The sequence below is a fragment of the Globicephala melas genome, chromosome 7, assembly GCF_963455315.2.
Source record: "Globicephala melas chromosome 7, mGloMel1.2, whole genome shotgun sequence".
NCBI classification, from domain to species: domain Eukaryota; kingdom Metazoa; phylum Chordata; class Mammalia; order Artiodactyla; family Delphinidae; genus Globicephala; species Globicephala melas.
Window position 1 is genome coordinate 64,624,454 of NC_083320.1, and position 25,478 is coordinate 64,649,931.

General features: G+C 37.9%; 1 protein-coding gene across 2 annotated transcripts in view; it reads right to left on the minus strand.

Annotated features, from left to right (window-relative positions):
* Window positions 1-25,478, minus strand: part of XIRP2 (xin actin binding repeat containing 2) — a 296,246-nt gene that overhangs the window by 101,495 nt on the left and 169,273 nt on the right. For both annotated transcript variants that reach the window (XM_030852542.2, XM_060301488.1), the window contains exon 2: window positions 2,510-2,663. In XM_030852542.2, the coding sequence (XP_030708402.2) occupies window positions 2,510-2,663 (154 nt within the window). The remainder of the gene's footprint in view (window positions 1-2,509; window positions 2,664-25,478) is intronic.

Here is a 25,478-nt window from a genome sequence, read left to right on the forward strand (position 1 = left end):
AAGAGGAGGAAGGGAAAAAAAAAGGGCACGGTTGGGGGGTAAGGGAGTGGGAGGGGGAAGGACTCAGCTGTGGAGAGTGGGGTCTAAACAAGGGCGAGGTTTGGGCAGTGGGCAGAGCCAATGCTCAGGACCCACAGGGCTGGAAAATGCCCTAGGGGATATAGGGGGTGGGGCTTAGGCTCAAGGAACAGAAGGGGCCCAGGCTTGCCCCACTCCTGGTCTCAGAGGACAGGGGACCTCACCTGGGAGCCCAGCAGGCTTCCTGAGCTCAAGTGGGCGGGGCAAACACTATCCTCACTTCTGCTCCTCCGGTCTGGGGTCTGGGAGGGCCCCTCCCGCCTGCCTCTCCCGTTCTCCCCTGGGCCTCCCTCCTATGCCCCCAAGGACCCATGTGACCTGAAGCCAGCTTTGGAGGGCAGGGGATTGGCCTGGGAGCTCAGCAGTCTCCCCAGGCTGAGTGGGCAGGGCAATAGCCCTCTCCTCTTCTCCTGCTCCTCCCACAGGGCCCCTCCTGCCTGCCTCTCCTGTTCTCCCCTCAGACTCCCTCCTATGCCCCCATGACCCACACAGCCTGGATGGGGCTTTGGAGGGGTGGGAAGTGGATTGGGAGCTCAGCAGACTCCCCAGCCTGAGTGGGCCAGGCGATTGCCCTCCACTCCTCTCCCACGGTTCCTAGAGAGTCCCTCCCACCTGTCTCTCCTGATCTCCCTGGCCTCAGGGGTGTGGATCTTGTATGGCCTCCACTGCTCCTCCCCCTTTTGTCCCCCTACATCCTACCAATTCACTCTGGGGTTCCTCCTGTCTCCTTGGGGGTCAGAGTTCCCCGCTAGCTCCCGGCAGGCACCCTAGTTGTGGGGAGATGCTAACTCCGCATCTTCCCACACGGCCATCTTGACTCCTCCCCTCTAAGTCATATCTTGAAACTAAATTATAGCTGCCCTCCAAGACTGCCTTTTCTAAGCTTGTAAATTAAAGAGACTTTTAAGAAGCTTTGCAGGGGAACCAAAGAAAACACGGGACAGGAGAAGTAGGGCGAGATGAGAGTTGTTTATCTCATGTAACTTTGATCAGTTTGCCAACCTCATATACACCTCCCTGTGCTAAGATCTCCACAGGCCAGCATCATCAGAACATAAATCATTCCCTAAAGCTTCCCTGTTTTTGGCCTCTGCTAATCTAATTCTTTTCCATTCAGCCAAGTGCACACAAAGTTTAATCACAAGGCTAGAAATATGTGGAGTAAATTCTTCAAGACTGATACTAATCCTATTAGGATATCAATTGGGCATACCAAAACTAATTGAAAATGAAAAAGAGAGATTGAGATTCTCATTTGAAGGTATTTAGAGACCACGCTTGGCCCATCCTTAGAAAACTCCCCTTTATTCTTTCCACACCACCTCCCACTGCAAATTACATACTTAAACCAATTGGAAACAGAATGGGCTAAATCATATGTAAATCATTCTGAGGTTCAGCCTGTACTATCATAGAGTATAGCTTCTCAAACCTTAACGTGCACACGAATCATTTGAGGATCTTGTTAACATGTTGATTCTGATTCAGTAGGACTGGGGAGGGGCCCAAGGTTCTGCATTTCTAATATGCCTCCAGGTGATGCTCCTGGTCTGATTCACAGAAGACATTTTGAATAGCAAAGTTTTAGAGTATCATTTGCTTTCCAAAATTGTGACCTGTCTGTCATATTCCAAAGAATATTCCACATTGCTCATGTTGACTGGTAACTTGATGGCTGGCTATATATAAATATATATATCAAAGACTGTCCTAAAAGTTGTACTAATTATGATCTTTAACAAACATCACAAATCCTATAATATGCATTACTTGGCTAAAATGGAAAAACCCAGAATGTGACTAATCAGAAATGATAAACGATATCTGTATTTTATAATAAATTATTTATATTTTGCACTTCTGTCATAGTTGAAATTATATTGATAGTGTAATTTCTAACACATGAGCTAGTGACTTTTTAATGACATTTGTAAAACAATCAAATTTAAGAGGTTTTCCCTTAAATTATGACATTCTCATGTCACTTTTTATTCTGAATTCATTAAGCACATTAAGTTTAATTGTCTGAAAAAGAGATGCTGAAGGCATTAAATTTTTTTTGTTTTTCCATCAACAATTACTTATATTTTATCCTTTTATTTCCCATAGACAGAGAGACAAATATGTTTTCCTTTCTTTCACAAAAGGAAAAGTCAAATGACGGTCAAATGCATTGCTCCAAAAGCATAATACAGAAAATGCTTATTGTACTGATTTATACTTAATTAAAATATATTTTACTTTTAAAAATTAAAGCACATATGGTATAGAGAGAAGTATTTAAATATACCTTCCTTTTTTTCCCCTGAATTGTGTTTCTTGAGCTATTCCTTCCCAATTTTTAAACAAAACTTTTTAAGGTTTTATTTATTAACCACTCATGCTGTATAATATATAATCCCAAGAAATCACATCAAAATATTATGCTAACCTTCAAAGATGTGGCTGTGACCACTTTCAGGTGACATCTTTTCAAAAGGTGTTTCCTCACCTTTCTTGTCTGAATCTTTCACAGAATCATCGGACTGGCTCCCAGGCTGACTCTTAAATGTTGGTGAATACAAATTTCTCTCAATTTCCACTTCCTGTTAGAAGACATTAAAGGGATGTGTGTTAAAGCTATCAGTGGGAAACAGATGTGGTTTTTAGGGGGTTTAGAAGGCGGGAGTGAGTGAGGGAGGAGGTTTCTATGAGTGATGCTTTCCAATATGCTTCGGGTAAAATGTTGATAACTTAGCCAAGAATGGCAAACACATATGTGACGCTTAGTTTACTTTTCTGCCACAGGTTCCACTTCTGAATTAGCTTTTCTTTCATGTGGCTTTTTTTGCTCTCATAAAAGAGGGAAAGTGGAAATAAGAGCCAAAATACAACATAATACAAGTTAATAGATGCAACTTCCTAAGGCCTGAGAAATGTCCATAAGGGATTTCAAAAAATAGCTATATATCAACATTATATGCTTAAGACAGAAGGAAATGAGTTTTTCTTTAATGTCATGCTCATCCTATGGTGATAAACTTAGTAATTACAGAGCTCCCAAACCTATTCAGCTACCATACAAAAGTACAGTTTGGCAGTTCATAGAGATTATGAAATTACTTCTTTGAGACAGTAATTCAAAATTGGAGAGAGAAAAGTTTCCCACTGGAAAAAAGTATAAAGGATATTTCAAATACAGGGAGTCTAATGTTTCTTATTTTATAAATTAATACAATCCAATAAAACAAACCAAGTCAATCAGACTAATTATTTTGAATAAAAAATTGTGAAAAATAAGTAAATTAGCCAAGACAACTTGAGAAGCAAAGCGTATTTTTTTTTAAATCAAGTAATACATTGAAAAAGGTTTTAATAGCTACTCACAAGTTTTATATTTTTGTACATGAGGTGGTATTTTCTAAACAACAACCATTCAGACAAAGATGTGATAAATTGCTCTTCACTTTTGTTACATTTTAAATACACTGGCATGAACGAGTCAAGTTTGAGAGACAGCTAAAAACTCTAAAACATTTCTTAGAGTAGGTATATTTCCTGTATCTATGATATGGTTAGAAAGGCAATGCTTTCAGATAAATAACGTCTTAACTTCTTAGCATGTTTATGTTTTCTAATTTTCACACACAGAATATATATATATATATATATATATATACACAGATACTACATACATAATATATATACTACATACATACAATATATAATTAGAAAATATTGGCATGTGTTTAATCATCTCATCTTTAAATCTCCCCCCCACCCCCAGTATATGATATATACTATCTTCACTGTGAATGTTTAACTGGAACTAAAAACATTTACAGGAGTAAAACAAAGGAAAAGAAGTTTCCATTTTTTTCAAGGCATTGCCTTTAACATTTGTGTTTCCAACTATTAGCAAAAACCCAAAGGTTCATAACAGCAGTTTGCTTTATGTTGTCAAGACACAGTGTCAGACAAGCCACGGCATGTGGCATGAGCTCCTGAGCTAGTGGACGAGCACAGAATTCCCAACTCAGTTCAGTCTGGTGTCCTCTCCCACTGTCACATGAAGTGACTCTATGAAATGGATGCGACATGTTTATTTGCTCTTGTTTCAGCAGTTTAATCCAACTCCTAGCACTGGCAAAAATAAACTAAGTTAAATAAAGAAAAAATCAAGATGCCTCAAAAAGTAGTGATTCTTGTTCAGAAAATTTTTGTTTTGACAAAGGGCGGAATGCTGAACATGGTCCACGAACTTGATAGATAATGTGAAAGTATCGTCTCTCTGTTTCATATAGAAACATGAAATGTGATTTGGTAAAATCATTTAAGCAAATTTCAGGCAGTGATGACACTAACTTATGCTATATTGATATTCTCAACTCCGAATTCACAACTATCAAAAGTACCTCACATATTGAGGCAGTAAGGGGCCCCGCAGACAATCCACAAACGAAAATAGTAGACCCATTTCTACTCTTTGATCATCAGATCCAAGTCAGTCTGTGGCAAGTTCCTTAGCACCCTGGCAAGTGGTAAGAAGGGGACTGTGTAGAAAAGAACTTCTTAGATAAGGTTGCATTGAGCTATCTCTAATCAAAGCAATGATCTGCTTTAAAATCTTTTAATCTGTTTTATGCACTGTGCTTCTACAAAAGATTTACTCTGAGTGAAAATCTACAGGCTTAAACAAATGCACCCAACACCACTTTAGAGGGGAAAAACACCACAGCTTTTGATTATGAGAAGCTTGGATTCAAGCCTTCCCTTCTCTACTTATTAGCTGCGTGACTTTCTTCAGGTCACTTGATACATCTGGGACTAAGTTTTCTCGTATGTTATAGGAAGAGATTTAGTCACTGAACATCTAACCTCCAACAATCAACCGTTAGTAGTGCAATTTCATTTGAAATTAAATAAAACATAATAAAGGATTATAATTCATCTGTTGTAGGTTCCAGTCTAGTAAGGGAGACAAAGCGTAGTAAAGCACATAAATAAATGTAAGTATGCAACTATGTACAGATTATGAAGGAGAGATACATACACTCAGAGCACCTAAAATAGAGGAATTAGCCTAGTGAGGAAAGTCATAAAAAGCCACCCTGGGGAAAAGATCTTCAGCTGATATTTGAAGGATAAATATCCTACTTTGGCAAAATCTACTCTAGAGGTAGGCTGAGCTTTTCACGCTGCAGACCTGATTCTGTCATGTGTGCAAATGTACACACTCACACACACACACAAATTGCTGAAAATTCTTCAGTAACTCCTCACTAAGCTAAGATCATGATAGTTTGTATGTCCCTTCACTGGCACCACTGACATTTTGAACCAGATAATTCTTTCTTGTGAGGGGCCTATTCTGTACATTGTAGGATGTTTAGCAGCCTTCCTCCTTTTTGCCCGCTAGATGCTAGTAACGCTGCCCCCTAGCCGTGACCATTAAGGTGTGTTCAAACATTGTCAAATCTCCGGTGGGGAGCAAAGTCACACTTGGTTGAGAGCCACTGCTCAAGAGCTGGATGGACTGGAGGAAGGTCAATATGTACATGAGAAGATCAATTATGAGAGTATGGTAGTGCTCCAGGCAAGCAACGACAAAGAGTGGTGATGGAAATAAAGAGAAGTGAACTAAGTTGAAAGCTATTTAGGATGTAAAACTGACAAGACTAGATAATGGGCTGAATCTGAGGTTTGAGAAAGACAGAGAATTTCATTTTTCTTTCTGGCGTACACAGCTAACTGAGTCGTGGTATGATTAAATAATGTCAGAGTACCAGAAGAAGCCTGATTTGGGAGAAAGGAAAGACCATGAATTGGGTACCAAGATGTTCAAAAGACATTGGATTGATAGTCCTGGAGCTCAGTGGAGAGGTCTTAACTGAACAAGTAATTTGTGAGTCATCTGAGTTATAGTGGTTGGTAATTGAAACAGAAGGTGTGAATGAAGTTGCTTCAAGTGTGATGAGGAAAACGTCCAGAGCCAAGCCTTAAGAAATGCTGACATTTAATAGCAGACAAGAAGAAGGATGGAAGAAAATTAGAAGCGAAGAATATTGTTAACAATATTTAATTCTTACTGAGAGTATAAATTAGATAGGAACTTAAATATAATATATCCTTTGAGTTTAGCAACATGCATATAAACTGTAGAGCAAAACTGTTTTGGTGGAAGTAAAAAGACTGGAAGGCAGATCGAACTGGTGAAGCGTTGACTGAGAGATAGCTGGTGAAGATAATTTCTTGAATAGTTTAGTGTTAAAGTGAAGGGGAGAAATAGAGCAATAACTTGAGAGACGTGTTTTGCTTATGTTGGTGGTAAAGAGAGAGACTTGCATATGTTGAAAAGTCAACTGAAGGGATCAGTGAGTTGGAGAGGTTGGCTGTGCTGAGGAGAGAGGGAAAAGTCAATGATGTAAAATCCCTGAGAGGGGCAAGAAGATGGCACCCAAAGCGCAGAATCAAATATAACACAAAGATAGGAGAACATAAAGCATTCTGGTTGTCACTGATGGGAAGGAAGGGGAAGTTACCATAGATATAGGTGATTTGTATGCTTGGAAGCTTGAAGACAGGAACATCTCAATCTGAAATTGTCTGTTTTCTCTGTTAGGATGTGAGGTCTGAAGAAACTGGGAGGAGTATTGGGAAGACAATGAAGAAAGTTTAAGTTCATTGCTGTGGGGTATGGGACGTGAGATGAGCAGACAGAGGTGGCCATGCTTAATGCAGCACTGGGTGCCCATTTGTGGTTAGTAATATCAAGTTTACAGGGCTATTGTTAGGTGTTATTGAGTGAATTTGTCTGAAATTTCTCCACAGTTCTACTTTAGACAATGAGAAAGTGGATAGCTGCTGACTTCAGCCAGATAGAGGTTTTGTGAGGAAAAAATAAAAAGAAAATGGGTATTGTAGGGTAGTCTAAGGTGTGGGAGGGGAGAGGTATTAGGGAATTTAGGTTACCATCAAGAGAAATAAAAGAGTGATTGAAATGATACACCACGGCATGCAAGATGGATCGAAAGGGAAGAAAGTAAAGGAACGGTGGATCAGAAGACAGAAAAAGGATCATCACACTCACTCTCGGTGAGTTTAAAGAACACTTGTATGTACTGTGAATACTTGGCGAAGCAAATTGGAAAGGAAGGCGAATGAGCTGTTCGCTTTACTGATTTGGGAAGTAGAACAGTTACAGTTGTTAGGATCCATTTGTGACCATAAAAATGGAAGCTAAAGTGGAGTAGAGGAAAAAGTTGTTAAATAAGAGGAAAGCTAGGAACTCAGAGGCTATGATATTTCAGGTTAATGGAAGGGCTTGGAAGGCTGAGAAAGACTGTAAGTTAAGTCTCAGCCTCCCTGGTAAGCAAGGGAACCTTAACTGAAATTTAATAAATAACAGTGATGAAGGGGGACAAAATGGTACACCTGACTGCCATGAGCCTCAGATGATCACAGTTTTTAACAAGAGAGTGAGAGAAGAGTGGCCAGAAAGAACAATGGCCTCCAAATACACAAGGAGGATTCAAGGATGATGGTTTTTCAAGGAGAGTCATGCTCCTGTTGAGGCAAGAAAGCAGAGAAAGCATTTGTGGAAGAGGTTGAGGGTAGAGAGGAGATTGCTGATGATGGACAGGTAGCTCCAGAAGCACTGGTGCAAGCTCTGGTTTAAATAATATCCAAATAAATAAAATCTCTCAATAATGTTTATAATCTTTTCTAGCTTTAAAACACCTTGAAACCAGGAAAGACATGGAAAATAGGAGAAATTTAAGCTTAAAAGAGAATGAAAACCTTTTTTTACATACATTTATTTCTTTAACATGATATATAATTATTATCTTAGAAGATAAAATATGTATGTTTAAAAGTGTCAGAATGGAAAATGCCAACTTTCAATCACAATCTAGCATCTACTCCCCAAGAGAACATGGAGCTATATAAGATCACCTAAAATGGTCAGAACATCTTCCCAGGCATTCCAAAGGAAAGTGGATTGCCTTATTACTTTGTACTTTTTCTTCTCAGTATGGGTTCATGAGTCACAAGGTCACTGAGGTGGGAGGGGTTGGAAGGTGAGCAGGGACTAATAAAATGAGAATGTTTGGACTTGTCTATACTTAAAGTGCTGAGCTAGCTCATGTACATTCCCGACTCAGTGGGTTCTTGCCTTTAGAGAAATAAAAAGGAAGTTTTATGCCGACATAAAGAAAAGGCCAGAAAGAAAGGGAAATTAGCAAGATACAAGAGACAAGTGAAGAAACCTCCTCATGGTGAATTCTGCTGATTTGAGGGAAAAGGAGAACTCCAGTCATGGCTTGAAGACTTCATGAATGAACAATTCTGCTGAAGGTTTATAATCCCTTTTTACCAACCCCTTTCCTGGAAGGTTTTACCTCCTCCCTCTGTGTATTTTTTCTTTTTTAATTAATTAATTAATTAATTAATTTTTGGCTGAGTTGGGTCTTTGTTGCTGCGCATGGGCTTTCTCTAGTTGCGCGAGCGGGGGCTACTCTTTGTTGCGGTGCGTGGGCTCCTCATTGTCGTGGCTTCTCTTGTTGCGGGCTCTAGGTGCGCAGGCTTCAGTAGTTGTGGCACGTGGGCTCAGTAGTTGTGGATCCCGGGCTCTAGAGTGCAGGCTCAGTAGTTGTGGCGCAGGGGCTTAGTTGCTTCGCAGCACGTGGGATCTTCCCCGGCCAGGGCTCAAACCTGCGTCCCTTGCATTGGCAGGCAGATTCTTAACCACTGCGCCACCAGGGAAGCCGCCCCCCTCTGTGTATTAAAAATATCATTTCCCTCGTAACACAACTCAGTGCAGCCTTCTCTATGAAGTTCCTTCAATCATTCCATTCCACAGCATCTTTCATCCATTCAACATACTTTTGAACACTTATTATGTCTCAAGCACTGTTCTAGGCACTGTGAATACAAAGATGATGTGCAGGTTGGGTCCTCAAGAAGCTCATAGTCTAGTGACAGAGAAAGTATATCAACTGACCCTTGTAACACAAAAAAGAGTATGTAATGATAAGGAAATGCAGGCATCCTGGACACACAGAGGGAGAATTTCTTTAAGATGTGGTCAGAGCGAGTTGACCCGCATACCACAAAAAAAAAAAAAAAAAATGGTTATGTCAGAGCTGATTCATGGACTGAAGTTGAATTCCATCCTGTAGGTAACAGGAATCCTTGAAAGTGAATGAAATAGGGGTAACAAGATTAAATTCATACTTTAGATAGATATCTGTCAAGTATATGAAAAATATATAATAATGGAATAAGATGACTATCTTATATAGTAAGTATAATAAGGAGCTTATTAAAATTTCCATTTGAGGAACGGAACAAGCCTACAACAGACTAGTGAGAAGGCGAGTAGAAAGAGAGCACATTAAAAAGGTATAATATTTACACATAAAATTAACAATTTATAAGGTAAAGGTAGTAGAGGAGTGAATGAAGTCTAGCATAGCTCATAGATATTCTAATTTGGATGGTTGTATAAAATTAATAAAACAGGATGAATTTCTTTTCCAAACCCAAAGAAGTTGAGGCCAATTTCAGGGTTCCTTCCGGACCCACCACAAAAAGTGAGGTGATCTAGGAGGGATCCTGGGAGATCAAGCATATACCACACCCTAACGGTTTTGGGGCACTATTACTCCGGATGGAAGCCACAGGGGCTTCTGTTTCTCCCGGTACATAGTTCACATATGAAAGTGAAATTTAACCTTTCCATGAAAATATTGATAAAAAACAACAGAGTTATCTTGCTTTAAAAATGATGCCTGGGTTTCATTTTTGAGGGGTTGGTAGGTGCAGCCTCCTCTGTGAATAAGGTCTTTGACATGTGGAATATGAGTTTTCCATGAGACATCCAGATGAAGTCATCCAGGAGGCAGCTACATTTCTCAAAAGAGAAATCTGCTAGAGTGAAAGACTGAGGACTCACTAGCAACAAGCTGATAGTTACAACAGTAAGAGTGTATTAAATTACCCAATTAGAGTATATGGAATAAGTGCAGAGAGCTGAGAAAGAACCTCACTGGCAGGAGACAGGCGAAGGAAGATTATCTGGGGAAGGCAGTAGAGGAGGAACAGTCAGAAGCAGGGCCACTCCCAGTCCACTCGGTGCCTTGAGCTCATCAGAAAAAGGTGCCTTCTCTTCCAGACACATTATTCCATCTGTCAGAAAGTTGTCATACTATATTGATTTTTAGACCAGAACATGTTACTGCCACCTGCTGGAAAATGTCACAATAGATACACGATTCTATCTTAGTTTTGCTGGGTACCTCTTTCCCTAGATGTGTGACCTTAAGCAGATTACAACCTGCACAACTGTACGTGGCTGCCAGAAGCAGCCAATGAAGAATGAAGGTCATGAATGCCAAGGATGTAGGGCATTTTCAGAAAAGTGGAGAAGAGAAACACTCCTTGAAGAAATCTTAAAGGCCAGCACTTCCTGAATATTACTTTGTGCTAAAGGTTCTGCGCTATATGCATATTTTTATTTGATACTTTAAACAATACTCTGAAGTAGTTATCTTTTTTGTTTGCTTGTTTTAATACTTTGAGTTACAATGCAATACTACATCATTGTTTATTTTGTTGTTCAAACTGTTTCTGCTTTGGCCATTGGGAGCTCGCTCTTTCCTTCTTTCTTTTTTGGCTGCACTGCCCTACACGTGGGATCTTAGTTCCCTGACCAGGGATCAAACCTGTGCCTCCTGCAGTGGAAGCTCAGAGTCCTATCCACTGGACTGCCAGGGAATTCCTCTAAAGTTAGAGAGCTTAAGTAACTTGAATAATTTGCCCAAGTCCACACAGTATTAAGTGCTAGACCTGGGTCTCAAATGCTGATCTGTTTGATTCTTAGCTGATATTTTTAATTGCTACATAAACCTGTCTTCCTACTGTAATTTATTAATCAGTCCCCCAAATTGAAATAATATGGGTTAGAATGGGATGACAGTACCAACTCCTTTACAGCTATAAATGTGCCTTATTCCTCCTTAGACCTTTAGTAGCATTATGCCTTATACATTGCAGGCATTTAACAAACATCGAGCTGAATTTTTAAAATCTCATGACATTTTATATTCACATAGCGTCCAGGAACAGAAGTAGAAAATAGGCAAATTCAATAATTAGATGGGGAAAGCGTGATGAATGTTACAACATAACACACTCTATTGCATGCCACTGCTCAAGAAGGGTCAAAAGAAATCTTGGCTAACTCCCTCATTTAATCACACTCGATCAATATTTTCAATGTTGGGTTTATCAGATGAATTAACTGGGCTGCATGATTTCCTAATAACTTCTCAGTAACTTGGCATTTAGAACCTTTTAATATGGCTCCACCGGGCCCCATCTGCCTATGCTAGCCCATCCCTCTGGCTGTTCTCAAAGGTAAATACCTTTGAGGTATTTACCTAAATACCTATTTACCTTAAGGTAAATACTTATTTACCTTAAGGTAAATACCTAAATCATCTCTGCACTTTCTGCTTCTCCACCTGTGTTCATACATGTTTGCCTAAAAACACTCTCCCCTGTACGCCCACTTGCCATATTTTCCTATAGAAATTCCAAGTGTCTTTTCACATGAGGGTTAAGTGGCTCTTGCTTTAGGAAGCTTTCTCCTAACGCCACAGCGAAAAGCAATCCCTCCCACATCGGAACTCCTCCAGTATCTGCAATCTCCTTGATGCCTCTTTTTCACTCTGCTTTGCATTCTACTCATTTTTTTTCTTTTTGGAGTTTTTAAAAAAATTTTGTTTTGTTTTTGAAGTATAGTTGATTTACAATATTATACTAAAGTATACAGCATAATGATTCAATATTTTTATAGATTATGCAACATTTAAAGTTATTACAAAATAATCTACTCATTTTTGACACATCTTGTTTTCCCCATTACACTGTCAGCTCATTAAGGTTAAGCTTCATTCATCTTTATAGTCCACATGACATCTAACACACTGCTTTCCTTGAACACTGCAGATACTTACTCAACATCTGTTGAATGGATTCAAATAATTTTTGAATTTTATATTCACATAAAAACTGAGAACTCAATACAATCTAGAAATGTCCAGAGATGGTAAAGACATGTGAGATAGAGTGAAAGGGCAGACATTAAAAACAAAACGAGACAAAACAAAAAAAAAAACAGGCTAACTCCTTTGGCGAGAGAAGGAAAAACAAAATTTATACACTACACAGGATAACTCAAAACTTTACTGCCAATACTTTAAAAATATTCCTTTAGACACAACTCAGCAGTCTAATGGAAAGCAATTTTATCACAATTTTAAAACTTTAAACTTAAAAAAATCTATGACACATGAAATAAAAAATTGGAGTATTAAAATTATTGTCTATAAGCAAGAATATATGCATCTTTGCTAAAGTGCTATAAAAAATTTCCTTTTTAAAAACTGATCATCAGTTATTATGGTATTTCTATTACTCCTTCCAGCATGGGTTTAAATATTAAATAACAGAATAGAAGCTACCATTTTCCAGGGAAGAAAATGAATCAATAATTTTTATAACTTTCAAATTGCTTTTATCAATGCTTATTGACTGTACAGCAATAAAATTAACATCGTCCATGTCACTCCTATAGGTACTTTTTTCCCAAGTAATCCTACAGTCCCCTGTTCTACTATGGTGCACACAGATACCACATCCAACCACGTTAATTAATCCATTTCACTTACTACTGTTATGGGCTGAATTGTGTGCCCCCCCCCCGCCCCGTCCCCAATTCGTATGTTGAAGCCTCAATGCCCTATAGCTCAGAATGTGACTGTATTTGGAGACAGGGCCTTTAAAGAAGTGATTAAGTTAAAATGAGGCCCTTAGGCTGGACCTTATCCAATCAGACTGGGGTCCTTATAAGAAGAGGAAATTTGGACTCCCTAATAGATACCAGGCGTGCACATGCAGAGGGATGGCCACAAGAGGAGGTACCAGAGGGTGGCCATCTGCAAGCCAAGGAGAGAACCCACCCTGTCAGCAAGTGTATCTTGGTTTCGGTCTCTGGAATTGTGAGAAAATAAATCTCTGTTGTTTAAACCACCAAATCTGTGTATTTTGTTATGGCAGCCCTAGCAAACTAATAGAGTACACTTAGAGCAATAAGGATATAACTGGTCATTGAATACATCTATTAAAATAAGTTCCTCAGTAGCTTTAACAACAACAGACTTATTCAACTGGTTGTGTCTCTACAGCCAGACAGAAACGTTCTTACTAACTACCACTAAGGTGGTCTCTCCTTAGTGAGAGACGCATAAGTCTCTCACTTATTGGATGAATTTAACAGGATAACTATCAGAGTAGCTGTGCATCACAATTTTTGAATGCGTTTACCTCACCATGTCTACTCTGCTTTGGAAGTAAGGCTCACATGTGATATAAGGTATGCAGGCCGTAGTTTCTGAGACTAAGCCATAGGCAAAAGTTTTCCTAGTTATTTTATAACCTCCTGACCAAAGTGAGATTCATTCTTGAAATTCTGACTTTGGCAGATACGTTCCCACTGTGACTCTGTCTGCATTCTGGTCAATGTTATTAAATTCTGACCGATTTTTAGGTCCTCAGGTGAAATGAACATAAGCCTTATCTGTCTCTTGACAAGCCAATACAAATCAAGGCACAAAGTCCCAAAGAATTCTCTGGCAGAAAGACCTAAAGCAAAAAACCATAAACACATAAATAGCACTGACCCTCAAGATCATTCTCTCTGTGTTTTATTTTATGTTACCTTTGATTTCTTTAATTCTAGGTCCACCACTTAAGGCCATTCTTCACTTTGACTTTAGTTCCGGAATGATATAAAGACTTCTTGAATTTTATCTCTAAACCTGTGATGTATACTAAAATTCTCCCCAACATTTCTTCTTTAGAATTCCTGAAACGGATGCCATGGCCCTCAGGAACAAGGGTATGTCTCTACCATCTTTCATCTTTTCCTCTTGGTGCCCTGCAGAGGGCTAGGAATGGAGGAGGCATGCAGTAAGAAATGTTCTCAAAATAAAAGACGGTCTCTAGGATTTCTGTAGATCACCTAATGTAATAAATGCGCCTACCAATCTTTACTATATTATCAAAGAATTTGACAAATATATTAATTCAAAAAGAGGCCTTTTGCTCACAGATGCAACTAGTGGGCCATCATATAGCTGCAGAACTCAGGAGAGCTCAGCCACCGGGACCTTGGGTCTCCCTGCAGCCAGAATCAGGTCCCTTCAGATGATGCTCTCTGGTGCCTGTGCTCTGCCAGAGAGGCTGGTGAGCCTGGATGGCCGAGCCAGCACTGTCACAGCCAAGTAAATGCTGTCACCTATACTTCTGGGCTGGAAACAATGTTGCTGTCAACTGTGGGTAGACCTTCAACCTTTCCCATGCCTGTTACGTTATTTCTCTGCAGAATGAGCCTGCTTCTCATCGCCTCTCTTAGAACGTACAAATGGGTATAAGGCAACTCAGCACACATTCACCTTCTTGGTGTGAAACGTTGTACTGTGCCCTACACGTTAAGTTAGATGTCATCATTCCTGCTTTCTAAGTGGAGGAAATGAAGTATAATTATAGTCCTGGTTCATAGCCCTATTTTTGGTTGAGTCCAAAATGAAAACTCCTAGGTCCCAACTTTTTAAAGAAAATATTCTCTATATGTGTGTGCCCCATTATTTAATATTCTTGGAAGAAGGACTCTTCAGGGAGGGGAAAAGCTGATTCGGGTCTTGAATGCATGTTTCCTCATTTCTTTAGTTTAACCGATCTCATTTAGAAGCTGGGCATGTCCATGATTATTTTGTTATTTGTTATTGACCTAACAGAAAGAATGCTGTGAAATTGAAAGAGGTATGTTTTGAAGTTCCCCATGCACAAAAATAAACCATGTTGTTATTTGAACTTTGAGTGGCAGTGCATATCATTATGTCCCTTCGTTTCTCACCTCCTTAGAGACCATGTTCATCTGACTTGCTGTGTGCCTAAGAAAGCCTGTGGCATTTTATGCTCTGGGAGAACTGAACACAAATTCCCCCTGAGATGGAGCTTTTTAGTGCTACGTACCCTTATTTTCATGCTGGCATCCTATTTCGGCAGTTAATTTTCCATAAAAAGCAGAAATACCACCTCCTTCTCCTTCTCAGTCAAGAATCAAATTCTGCAGCTTGCCCCAGTCGCTCTCATTTTCTTAAATAGACCCCTAAAGTATTTTATGATTATCTTTATTAGTTGGAGACTATATCCAGGCTTGAAATAATTCTAATGAAAAGAAAACTTCTATTAAAATATTCTAACTAGTTTCAATCGACCATGTTACTGGCAATGGAAAATTCCCTAATGGCTAAACCTTTTAAAGCTAATCTGCTTTAACACAACTTAAAACTGATATGCCATTTGAGATTTAGGTGTTAGCATGCAAAGTGTTTTCTTTTCCTATTCTTATATTCACTTGTTATTTCATTTCCCCTTAACTTTTTGAAAATGAGATAACCCAACAATATTCCCTAGTGTTGCATGAATGTTAAAAGCAAATTTCTGTATTCAAACTATCATACTAAAAAATGCAAAAGAATAAAGTGAAAAAATGTATACTTGCATGGATGGTGATCTAACAATGGTCAGAGTGAATCGTTTATGTTTCCTGAGGGGCATGAAGTTCTTGACAACGAGAACATTCACATGATTGTGTTGAGTTGCGGTGACAAGGTGGAAAACGGCTGGAAGCTAGGTGGACCTGGGTTTAAATTTCAACTTCATCACTTTCTGGCTTAGTGAACTTGAGAAAATTATTTCATCTCTGTGAGCTTCCATTTCTTCCTCTATAAAATTATGATAATATTGTTCACTTTGAGGTGAATATAAAATATGGTATTGGGGAGAGTAGGCATTCAACACCTGATAGCTACTCCATAGACATTTCAATACACAATTTTAACAATCATCAATGAAATACTAAGAAGGAAACAGAGTTTTCCAAAGTCAAAGAGACACTTCAGAGAAGATTTCTTGGGGAATGTATTTGATTTCTGGCTGTGAATTCTCTTCTAGACACTAAATTGAATATTCAGAAAAAAAATGTGGTCCTCATAAAGTATAAATATTTATATTCATGGGCTAATTATGCCATGTTGAGATTTTGTTAAAAAGAGCCTGAGATACATGTTCTTAAGAAGCTTCTGACTGTCCATGTTTTACAAATTATCAAAAAAGATGGGCTTTAATCTTCTTTCATCTCCTATGAGCTATGGGAACTTGATATATCGTAAACTCCCTGTAACTCTTTTTCTTTACCATAAATTGAGGGCAATGGTAACTCAGACTTGCTGAAGTGATAATTAGAATAATCACTGAAAATAATGCCTATAAAATGCCTTAGATGCTTCGGAGGCAGTGTTGCTCTCATTCAAAGTTCAAATTGTTCAGAATCAAGAAGTAGAAACATTGAGACTTGTGAAGGTATCACATACCCTAACACCGTTATTTGCTGTTTGTAGGGAATACAACACTCGGCACCATGGAGAAACAGGTGGCAAAGAAAGCTTGCTCAAGTCCTCCCTTCCTTGGGGACTGTGCTCTCTGCTAGAAATAACACTGTGGAGCTCTAGGAAGCCAGATACGCTCCCAGAGAGAAGTTCACAGATACGCTCCCAGAGAGAAGTCCATGGAGTGGCACTGAAGAAGTGCAGAAAAGGCCTCATCTTTTCCTGGGAGAGTTCCCGTTTCTGTATTATGTACTACAGATGGTCAAAAAAATGTCAAGGGAGATCAGCCCCACTGAGACTGAGGTAAATCATTTCAAAGGCTCAGGGAAAAGTGGAAAGCATACTAGCACTCTACAATCTCTCATCTCTCAGAAACTCATTTTATAAATCCCCATGAACAACACAACAAGCTGTTTTAAATATAGTAACAAAGAAGGGGAGGCTCCAAGTGGATTATCCATATAACATTTTTACAATGCTGAAAGGGAAAAGAGAGCTCTTATAGGCCAATTAGATCAGCACTTTGCATGCATGACAGACTGATGTTTAACATTTGCAGCAATGAGGGAGAGAAGCAGAAGCAAAATTGTCCTATAAATAAACTGCTGAACTTTAGCATGTGCCATATTAAGAAATTTTCAATCTTCTTAACTCAGAAACTGTGTGTTTTGAATTATAATTATTTCTGTAGCCTTTGGAACAATTGTTGGCATCTTAAGTATAATCCATTTGTTCATTCAGCAAATATTATTAAGCAACTATCAAATGCCAAAAACGTTACCGAAGACTGATATTCTAGAGAGACGAATAGTCAAGAGCTTGTACTTCAAGAGCTCCCAGTCTGGTAGAAGCACCTGTAGGCTGGTGCAATTGTTCTCCGAGGTGGTGAGTCATGAGACTGTGCACAAGTACTGAATTTTGCAAGTGAATTACATATACTCCCTCTTTGCCCTATTTCATGGTGATCCCCATAGTATTTCATTCTTGTTCTGCATTTCAAAGCATTATCTTAATTTAAAAGGGGTGCAAGGGGCTTCCCTGGTGGTACAGTGGTTGAGAATCTCCCTGTTAATGCAGGGGACACGGGTTGGAGCCCTGGTCTGGGAAGATCCCACATGCCGCGGAGCAACGAGGCCTGTGAGCCACAACTACTGAGCCTGCGCACCTGGAGCCTGTGCTCCGCAACAAGAGAGGCCACGATAGTAAGAGGCCCGCGCATGGCGATGAAGAGTGGTCCCTGCTTGGCACAACTAGAGAAAGCCCTCGCACAGCAACAAAGACCCAACACAGCCAAAAATAAAAAAAAATAAAAAAATAAAGGGTGCAAGGCCAACCACTGCAGCAGAAAACCATGAGTTCATTTAGGAGAATGTATCATTCCTATGACCACCATCCATCATGTGCATTTAGAAGTTAGGCCACGGAGACTACTATCTCACACCAAAGAGCTGAAAGAGTCATTTGTCAGTGGACATTTTGCTCTTAAAACTGGATATATTTTAAGAAATCACATTTGTCAATGGAGAATACCTAAGAAGCTAAATCAAAGAGAGTGAATTTAACAACTAAAATTCTAGAAAGACCATTAAATTTACCTTAAAATATTGTTTCTGTCCATGCACATAGGAAGCTTCAAAGAAAGAGTAGTGAATATATTCAACCCAATTAAAATATTATTCCATTTCAAAGAAATTGTATCTGTCTTCTCCCTTAATTTTCACAACCGGATTAAAGTGAAACAGGCATTATTTTTTCCTCTAAATCTATGATCTTGCATCTCCAGTCCACCCTTGCTTCCTTTTTTTAATATAATTTTTTAAAAATTTATTTATTTTATTTATTTATTTTTGACTGCGTTGGGTCTTTGTTGCTGTGCGCGGGCTTTCTCTAGTTGTGGCGAGTGGGGGCTACTCTTTTTTGTGGTGTGTGGCCTTCTCATTGCGGTGGCTTCTCTTGTTGTGGAGTATGGGCTCTAGGCACACTGGCTTCAGTAGTTGTGACTCGTTGGGCTCTAGAGCGCGGGGTCGGTAGTTGTGGCACATGGGCTTAGTTGCTTGGTGACATGTGGAATCTTCTTGCGCCAGGGATCGAACCCGTGTCTGCTGCACTGGCAGGTGGATTCTTGACCACTGCACCACCAGAGAAGTCCCCAACCCTTGCTTCTTTTCTGTATACCAAGTGGTATCCTCCTTTTTCTAAGACTAATTCTCTCGCCTGTGCCCTTATTACCACACCTTCTGCCAAAGTTCTCATCTCTGGGTGTTGTTGGGGCCCCACTCTGCATTAATTAAATCAGAATCTCTCAAAGTGGAGCCAGAATTTAAGTACTTTTAAAATATTTTGCAGGAGATTCCTATGTGCAGCCAGGATGAGCGCACTTTCTTGCCTTCTTGGAGATCTTACTCTATAGTTATCCAGCGTCTCTAATGTATGTCAGAAAAATTATCTAAAATTTGAAAATAAGGCCAAAAGCGTGGAAGGCACATTTCAATATCACATTGGAGCTAAGGCACATAAGGATTGTCTTGGGAAATGTATTTAATTCACCTCATATGTTTACTAGAGATCTGAAGTCCAAAATCGGAGACTTAGAGAAGACACATGTCGATGTGTATATTTTTGTCCAAAAGAGTTGCAATTTCCGACCGGTGGAACTGATGACTCCAGTGACTTATGGTGTGTTGGACATGATCAAGTTTTATATCTAATCTAGTAATCTTATCCTAACATATCTTTGTTAGATTGCCTATAACAATCTCAGCTTCTCAGATGCTATAGGAACAGGTCACAATATCACACTGCTTCCTTCATTAACTAATGAGTTATATAAAATCTTTGACTTTATATTTCCATTTGTCTGTTATGATTTTTGCCTTTTTGAAAATTATATTTTAAATATTTTAAACTTTTCCCCAGTTATTAGATTCCTGCTAAAGAACATTCCAAGATGCCAATGTTTATATAATGTTAAAAAATTTTTTTTTAATTTTCTTCTCCTGGTTCCCTTTCAGGAGCTCATTATCTTCCTCCTCCTTTTTGAAAACCCTGGAAAGAACTGTCCACTGCTACTACCTCCACTTCATTACTTCTCCCTTGCTCCTCAACACATCCCAATGCAGCTTCTGCTCCCACCGATTCACTGCATTGATCTTGTCATGTTGTCAATCTCATCTATATCCTCCTTGCTGCTGAAATCAATGGACATGTCTCAGTCTTTAATTCACTTAACACTCTAGGCTCCTTTCTCCCCTTGAAATCATCTCCTTCCCTTGACTTCTATGACACTGCACTCTCTGGATTTTTCTCCTATTTCTTTGGTCACCTTTGTCTATTTCTTTCTTGCTCTGTCATAGTCCTCTTTTTTTTCCTCTCTCTCTAATATTCTATTACCTAGAATATATGAACATATACATAAACATATATTCTAGGTAATCTCATCTTCATGATTTCTATCTATATATTTTAAACTCCCTATAGATCTTGCAGATATCAGAAGAATAAAAAAGGAATGTTGTTCATCTCTCCACACATAATATGATAGCTCAGATGAAGAGGACTAATTCCTTGAAATGCACTAAATACCAAAACTTACCCAGGATAAAACATAATTTTCATAACCCCATAACTACTAAAGAAATTGAATTTGTAATTTTAAAACTCCCCAAAAAGAAATATCCAAACACATAATATTTTCACTTCAGAACTGTACCAAATATTTTAAGAAGAATTAGGACAAATTGTATAGAATCTCTTCCAGAAAAATAGAAGAGGAGGGGACACCTCCCAATTAATTTTATGAAACTAGTATTACACTGATATCAAAACCAGACAAAGATAGTACCAAAACAAAATAAAACAAAACATAATGACTACAGAACAATATCATAAACATAGGTACAAAAATTCTTAATAAAATAGTAACAAGCAGAATTCATAATATATAAAAGAATTTTACACCTTGAACAATTATAGGGATGCAAGGCTGGTTTAATATTCTAAAATCAATCCATAAAATCCACCACATTAATAGATGGAAGAAGAAAAATCTCAGGATCATAGGATTTAATGCAAGAAATTTTGACAAAATTAAGCAATAATTCATGATAAAAAAAATCTCTGAAAGGTAGAAATAGAGAGAAACTTCCTCAACTTGACAAAAGCATCTACAAAAAACCTAGAGCTAACACGATACTTGACTGTTTCCCACTGAAACTGGGAACAAGGCAAGAATGTCCACTCTTACCAGTCTGATTCAGTATAGTACTGGAACTTATAGCCAGTGCAATAAGGCAACTAGAGGAAATAGAAGCATGTAGATTAGAAAGTAAGGATTAAAACTATTCCTATTTGGAGATGACATGATTGCCTGTGTAGATTATCTTGGGTAATTTACGAAAAACATCCTAGGATTAAAAAGTGAGTTGAGCAAAGTCTCAGAATACAAGATATACAAAAAATATTTAATTTCTTTGTACTAGCAGTGAATACTTGCACTTTGAAATTAAAAATACAATAAGATTTACAATTGTTCACAAATAAACTACATGTAAATAAAACATATACAGGACTTAGATGCTAAAAACAACAAAACACTGATGAAAGAAATAAAAGAAGATCTAAGTAAAGGAAGAGGTATATATGTGGAAATCAAAGAAACTAGAATAGCTAAAACAATTTTGTAAAAAAAAAAGAATAAAGTGGGAGGAAAAAATCAATCTGATTTTAAGAAGTATTATACAGCTACAGTAATCAAGACTGTGATATTAGCAGATAAATGCATAGATTTATGGAACAGAATATAGAACCTAAAAAAAGACCCATGCAAATATGCTCAACTGATTTTTGACAAATGTGCAAAAGCTATTCAATGGAGGAAGCATAGCTTTTTAGGCTTTTCAACAATTACTGGAGCAACTGGACATCCATAGGCAACAACAACCAAATAATAAAAAAATCACAAGGGGCTTCCTTGGTGGCGCAGTGGTTGAGAGTCTGCCTGCCGATGCAGGGGACGTGGGTTCGTGCCCCTGTCCGGGAGGATCCCACGTGCCGCGGAGCGGCTGGGCCATGGCCCAGCCATGGCCGCTGAGCCTGCGCGTCCGGAGCCTGTGCTCCGCAACAGAAGAAGCCACAACAGTGAGAGGCCCGAGTACAGAAAAAAAAGAAAAAAATCACAAGGTAAACCTTACATCTTACACAAAATTAAATCAAAATGGAGCATGGGTTTAAATGCAAAATGTAAAACTGTAAAACTTCTAGGAAGTAAACATAGGGGAAATTATTCAGGATCTAGAGCTAGAAGAGTTTTAGACTTGATATTGAAATAATGATCCACAAAAGGAATATTGATAAATTAGACTACATCAATATTGAAAACTTTTGCTCAGCTAAGAACGTTGTTAAGAGGGTGAAAACACAAGCAACAAATGGGGAGAAAGTATTTGCAAATCATATATATGTCAAGTGACTGGTATCTAGAATATATAAAGAACTCTCAAAACAGGAAAAATAACAAAACATAACAAAATTTAATTAGAAAATGGGTAAAAGTCATTAAGAGGCATTTCATTTCAGAAGCACATGAAAAGATGTTTAACTTCATTAGCCATCAGGGAAATGCAAACTAAAATTCAATAAGATAGCTAAAATAAAAATAGGGACAACACCAAAAGGATGTGGATAAACTGGATCATTTATACATTATTGGTGGGGAGGTAAAATGGTATAGCCAATCTAGAAAACAGCTTGGCAATCTTCAGAAAAGCTATACATGAAACTATCACACAACCCAGCAGTTGAACTTTTCGGAATTTATCTTAGAAAACTTAAAATTCATGATCACACAAGAGCCTGTACATAAATGTTCATAACAGCTTTATTTGTAATAGCCCCAAACTGCCATCGACACATATCCTTCCATGGGTGAATAAACAGACTGGTGCATCCATATCATGGAATACTTTTCAGCAATAAAAAAAAAAAAACTATTTACACATATACTCAACGACTTAGATGAATCACCAGAAAATTAGGCTGAATGAAAAAAGCCGATGCTAGAAGGTTACAAACTGCATGATTCCATGTATAGGACATTCTTGAAATGACAAAATTATAGAAGTGGAGAACAGTGGAGATCAGTGATAGCCAAGGGTTGAGGAAGTGGTGGGACTGGAACGGAAGTGGATGTCACTATGAAAGGGAATAGGAAGGATCTATGTGGTGATGGAAATACTCACTGTGAATATCCTGGTTGTGATACTGTGCTAGAGTTTTGCAAGATGTTACTATTGTGGAAAACTGGGTAAAGTGTGCAGAGGATTTCTGTTATTTCTTACAACTGTGTGTAAATCTACAATCACCTCAAAATAAAGCTTGATTAAAAACACTAACTTACTAACTCATTTGGTAATTAGTTATTAATCACAAGTAGATTTTGCTATTCAAATATATTAATTCAACATTTAATTCATAGATCAAGTTAGCAGAAAAATTGTGTTGAGGAACTTTTTACTTTTAGTAAACACTTATATTGGATGATTTCATCATCTGGACTAGCAGCTCAAATGAGCTAAAAGGTATGTACAGAATAAGGATAATTGAATGTTATTATACACAGATATTGTGAGTGATCAAGAAAACAAACTGAAAGTAGCTTTGATGATATAAATCTATCATAACTATGGCTGTGGGTCAACTGATTTGAATCATAAATATATCTAATGCTATTCTTGATGGCAAAACTCAATTTTATGTGGGAAGAAATAAATTAAGCAACACTAAAATAAAACTATGAAAACACCATATTTACCCAGAGGTTACTTATTTGGCAACTACAACCATTAAGAATTCAGAAAGGCAAGTAGAAACAAGTAAATATCTCTAAGAAGCCAAGAAATGTCACTAAGTTCACAAAATGAAGCACAAGCATTTGGCTCAGGTCATTACTCTTTTAATTTTCCTTCAGAAAAATTTCAAATAGCTTGGTTATTTGACGTTTTGAAAGTGGAAAATTAGAATCTGTGAGAGTATATAAATGTAAATTGAGACTATTTTGCAAGGATAGTGGCTATTTGGGGGGAAGGAATCAAATTATTATGCAGGGTTGGTGAGAGTGAAGGGGAATTTTTAATTTTTATTCTATACGCACCGGTATTTTTGAACATTTTACCAGCATGCATTTCTTTATTTACTAATTTTACAAGGAATGAAATGGAAAATAAAAATAAGACATGAAAAATACTCAGATAAATTCTATTGCAAGAAGTAAGATAATTATTCCAATGAAGTAAAAATATGAAAATCCTTCATGAGAAAAACCAAGAGAATAGAAGACAGTAATTTCTTGTTAAGGAGAATTAATCACAGAAGAACGTCAGCTCCTATCAACTGGTGTGCTGGTAGCTTAGTTTTTGTTCTCATACAAAATGCAAGTGAACACTTTGTGAGAAAAATTCTAAAGGAGCCCTAACAATAATTATAACATGCAAGGCTTTACTAAGAGAGTCAGCTGATTCCTTTTTCTGACGGGGGGGAATACAGATTAGGGCAGAAAAAACAATCACTGGTGCTGGTAATAATGCAATAATAGCGTCTAGTGATAAGAGTAGCTACATTTAAAATCAGCTGTAGTTTGACCTTGGCACTTTACTACTTTTTTCCTATAAAGTGAAGTCATAAGAATGAGTTTTCACAAAGCTGGGCAAGGACATAACTAGTGTTTGACTCCATTTAGCTAAAGTGTTTTCTGACAAATGAATTTCTGTATTTCCTTAGGTATAACTACTTTATGAAAGGTTTCTGTAGAACCTAAAATATAAAGAGTAATCTGTTTTTCTACTCTGTAATAACATCTTGGTCAAATAACAGCTTTCCTGTAGCCTAGAGCATTGCTGTAATATTGGCTAAGTCTGTTTGCTGATTTTGGGCAACATAAATTCCTGGTAGCAATGGTGACTTCCTAAATATCGAGATTTGTTGGAAAAGCCTGTTTGGGTAAGAAAGAAAGATTTTACTGTGCAAACCCAGAAAAGGCCAATCTCAAAGAGCAACAAAAAAGCGGGGTGGGGGCGGTCAGGGGGAGAATGCTAAAGCCAGTTTTATCTGTGATAGACCATTATCCTTTTCAAATATCATAGCTGATGATTTTCAATTTGGAAAAGAAAAAAGCCAATATTCTAAGAACTGTACCAAAATAGGACACAATTCTTTCTTTGAAAGTAATAATAATAAAAAGTTAATCTGGTAGATTGCAGTAGGCAAACTCCAAAGGGTTTTTATTCTTTGTTATTTACAGCAAGTCATCTTTAGTCTGACAGGCCAGTTGTAGAAAGATTATATGGTAATAAAATGCCCCAAGAGATAAAGAATAAGACTTGAATGTCAAAGGGAAAACTTTTTAATTTGGACACCAAATAGTGGTAGAACAAAAAATTCGCTACCAACAGAGTCTGCTATATATCGTAGAGAAATAGGAAAATTGGTGAATAAATGTGACACAAAACTGATAAGACCACATTACAATGCAGAGGAGGTGAGCAATGAAAACTGTGTTGATGGTCTCTTCAGCTTTCTGATCCTTCTGAAGATAGTACTTTTATGGAGATTAAAGGAGAGCATATATTACGATCTTTATTATGTCTAAAAACAATGATATTGTCACCATGTTAAATGCTAGATTTACAACAAAACTTTTCCTAGAAATAAATCTACGTTAATGATAGAGTAAGTGTAGTTTTCACACAGCATGTTTTCAAGCTTTAACTATAATTCTTAGCTGTCTTGAAGCTAATTGCTTCTCTACATTGTTTATTTTTATGTTGTTTATATGAATGTCAATATTCGTACTTCTGCAGTTATTTTTGACAGAAAGTGGTCGATAAATGGCCATGTTAAGGTATATAA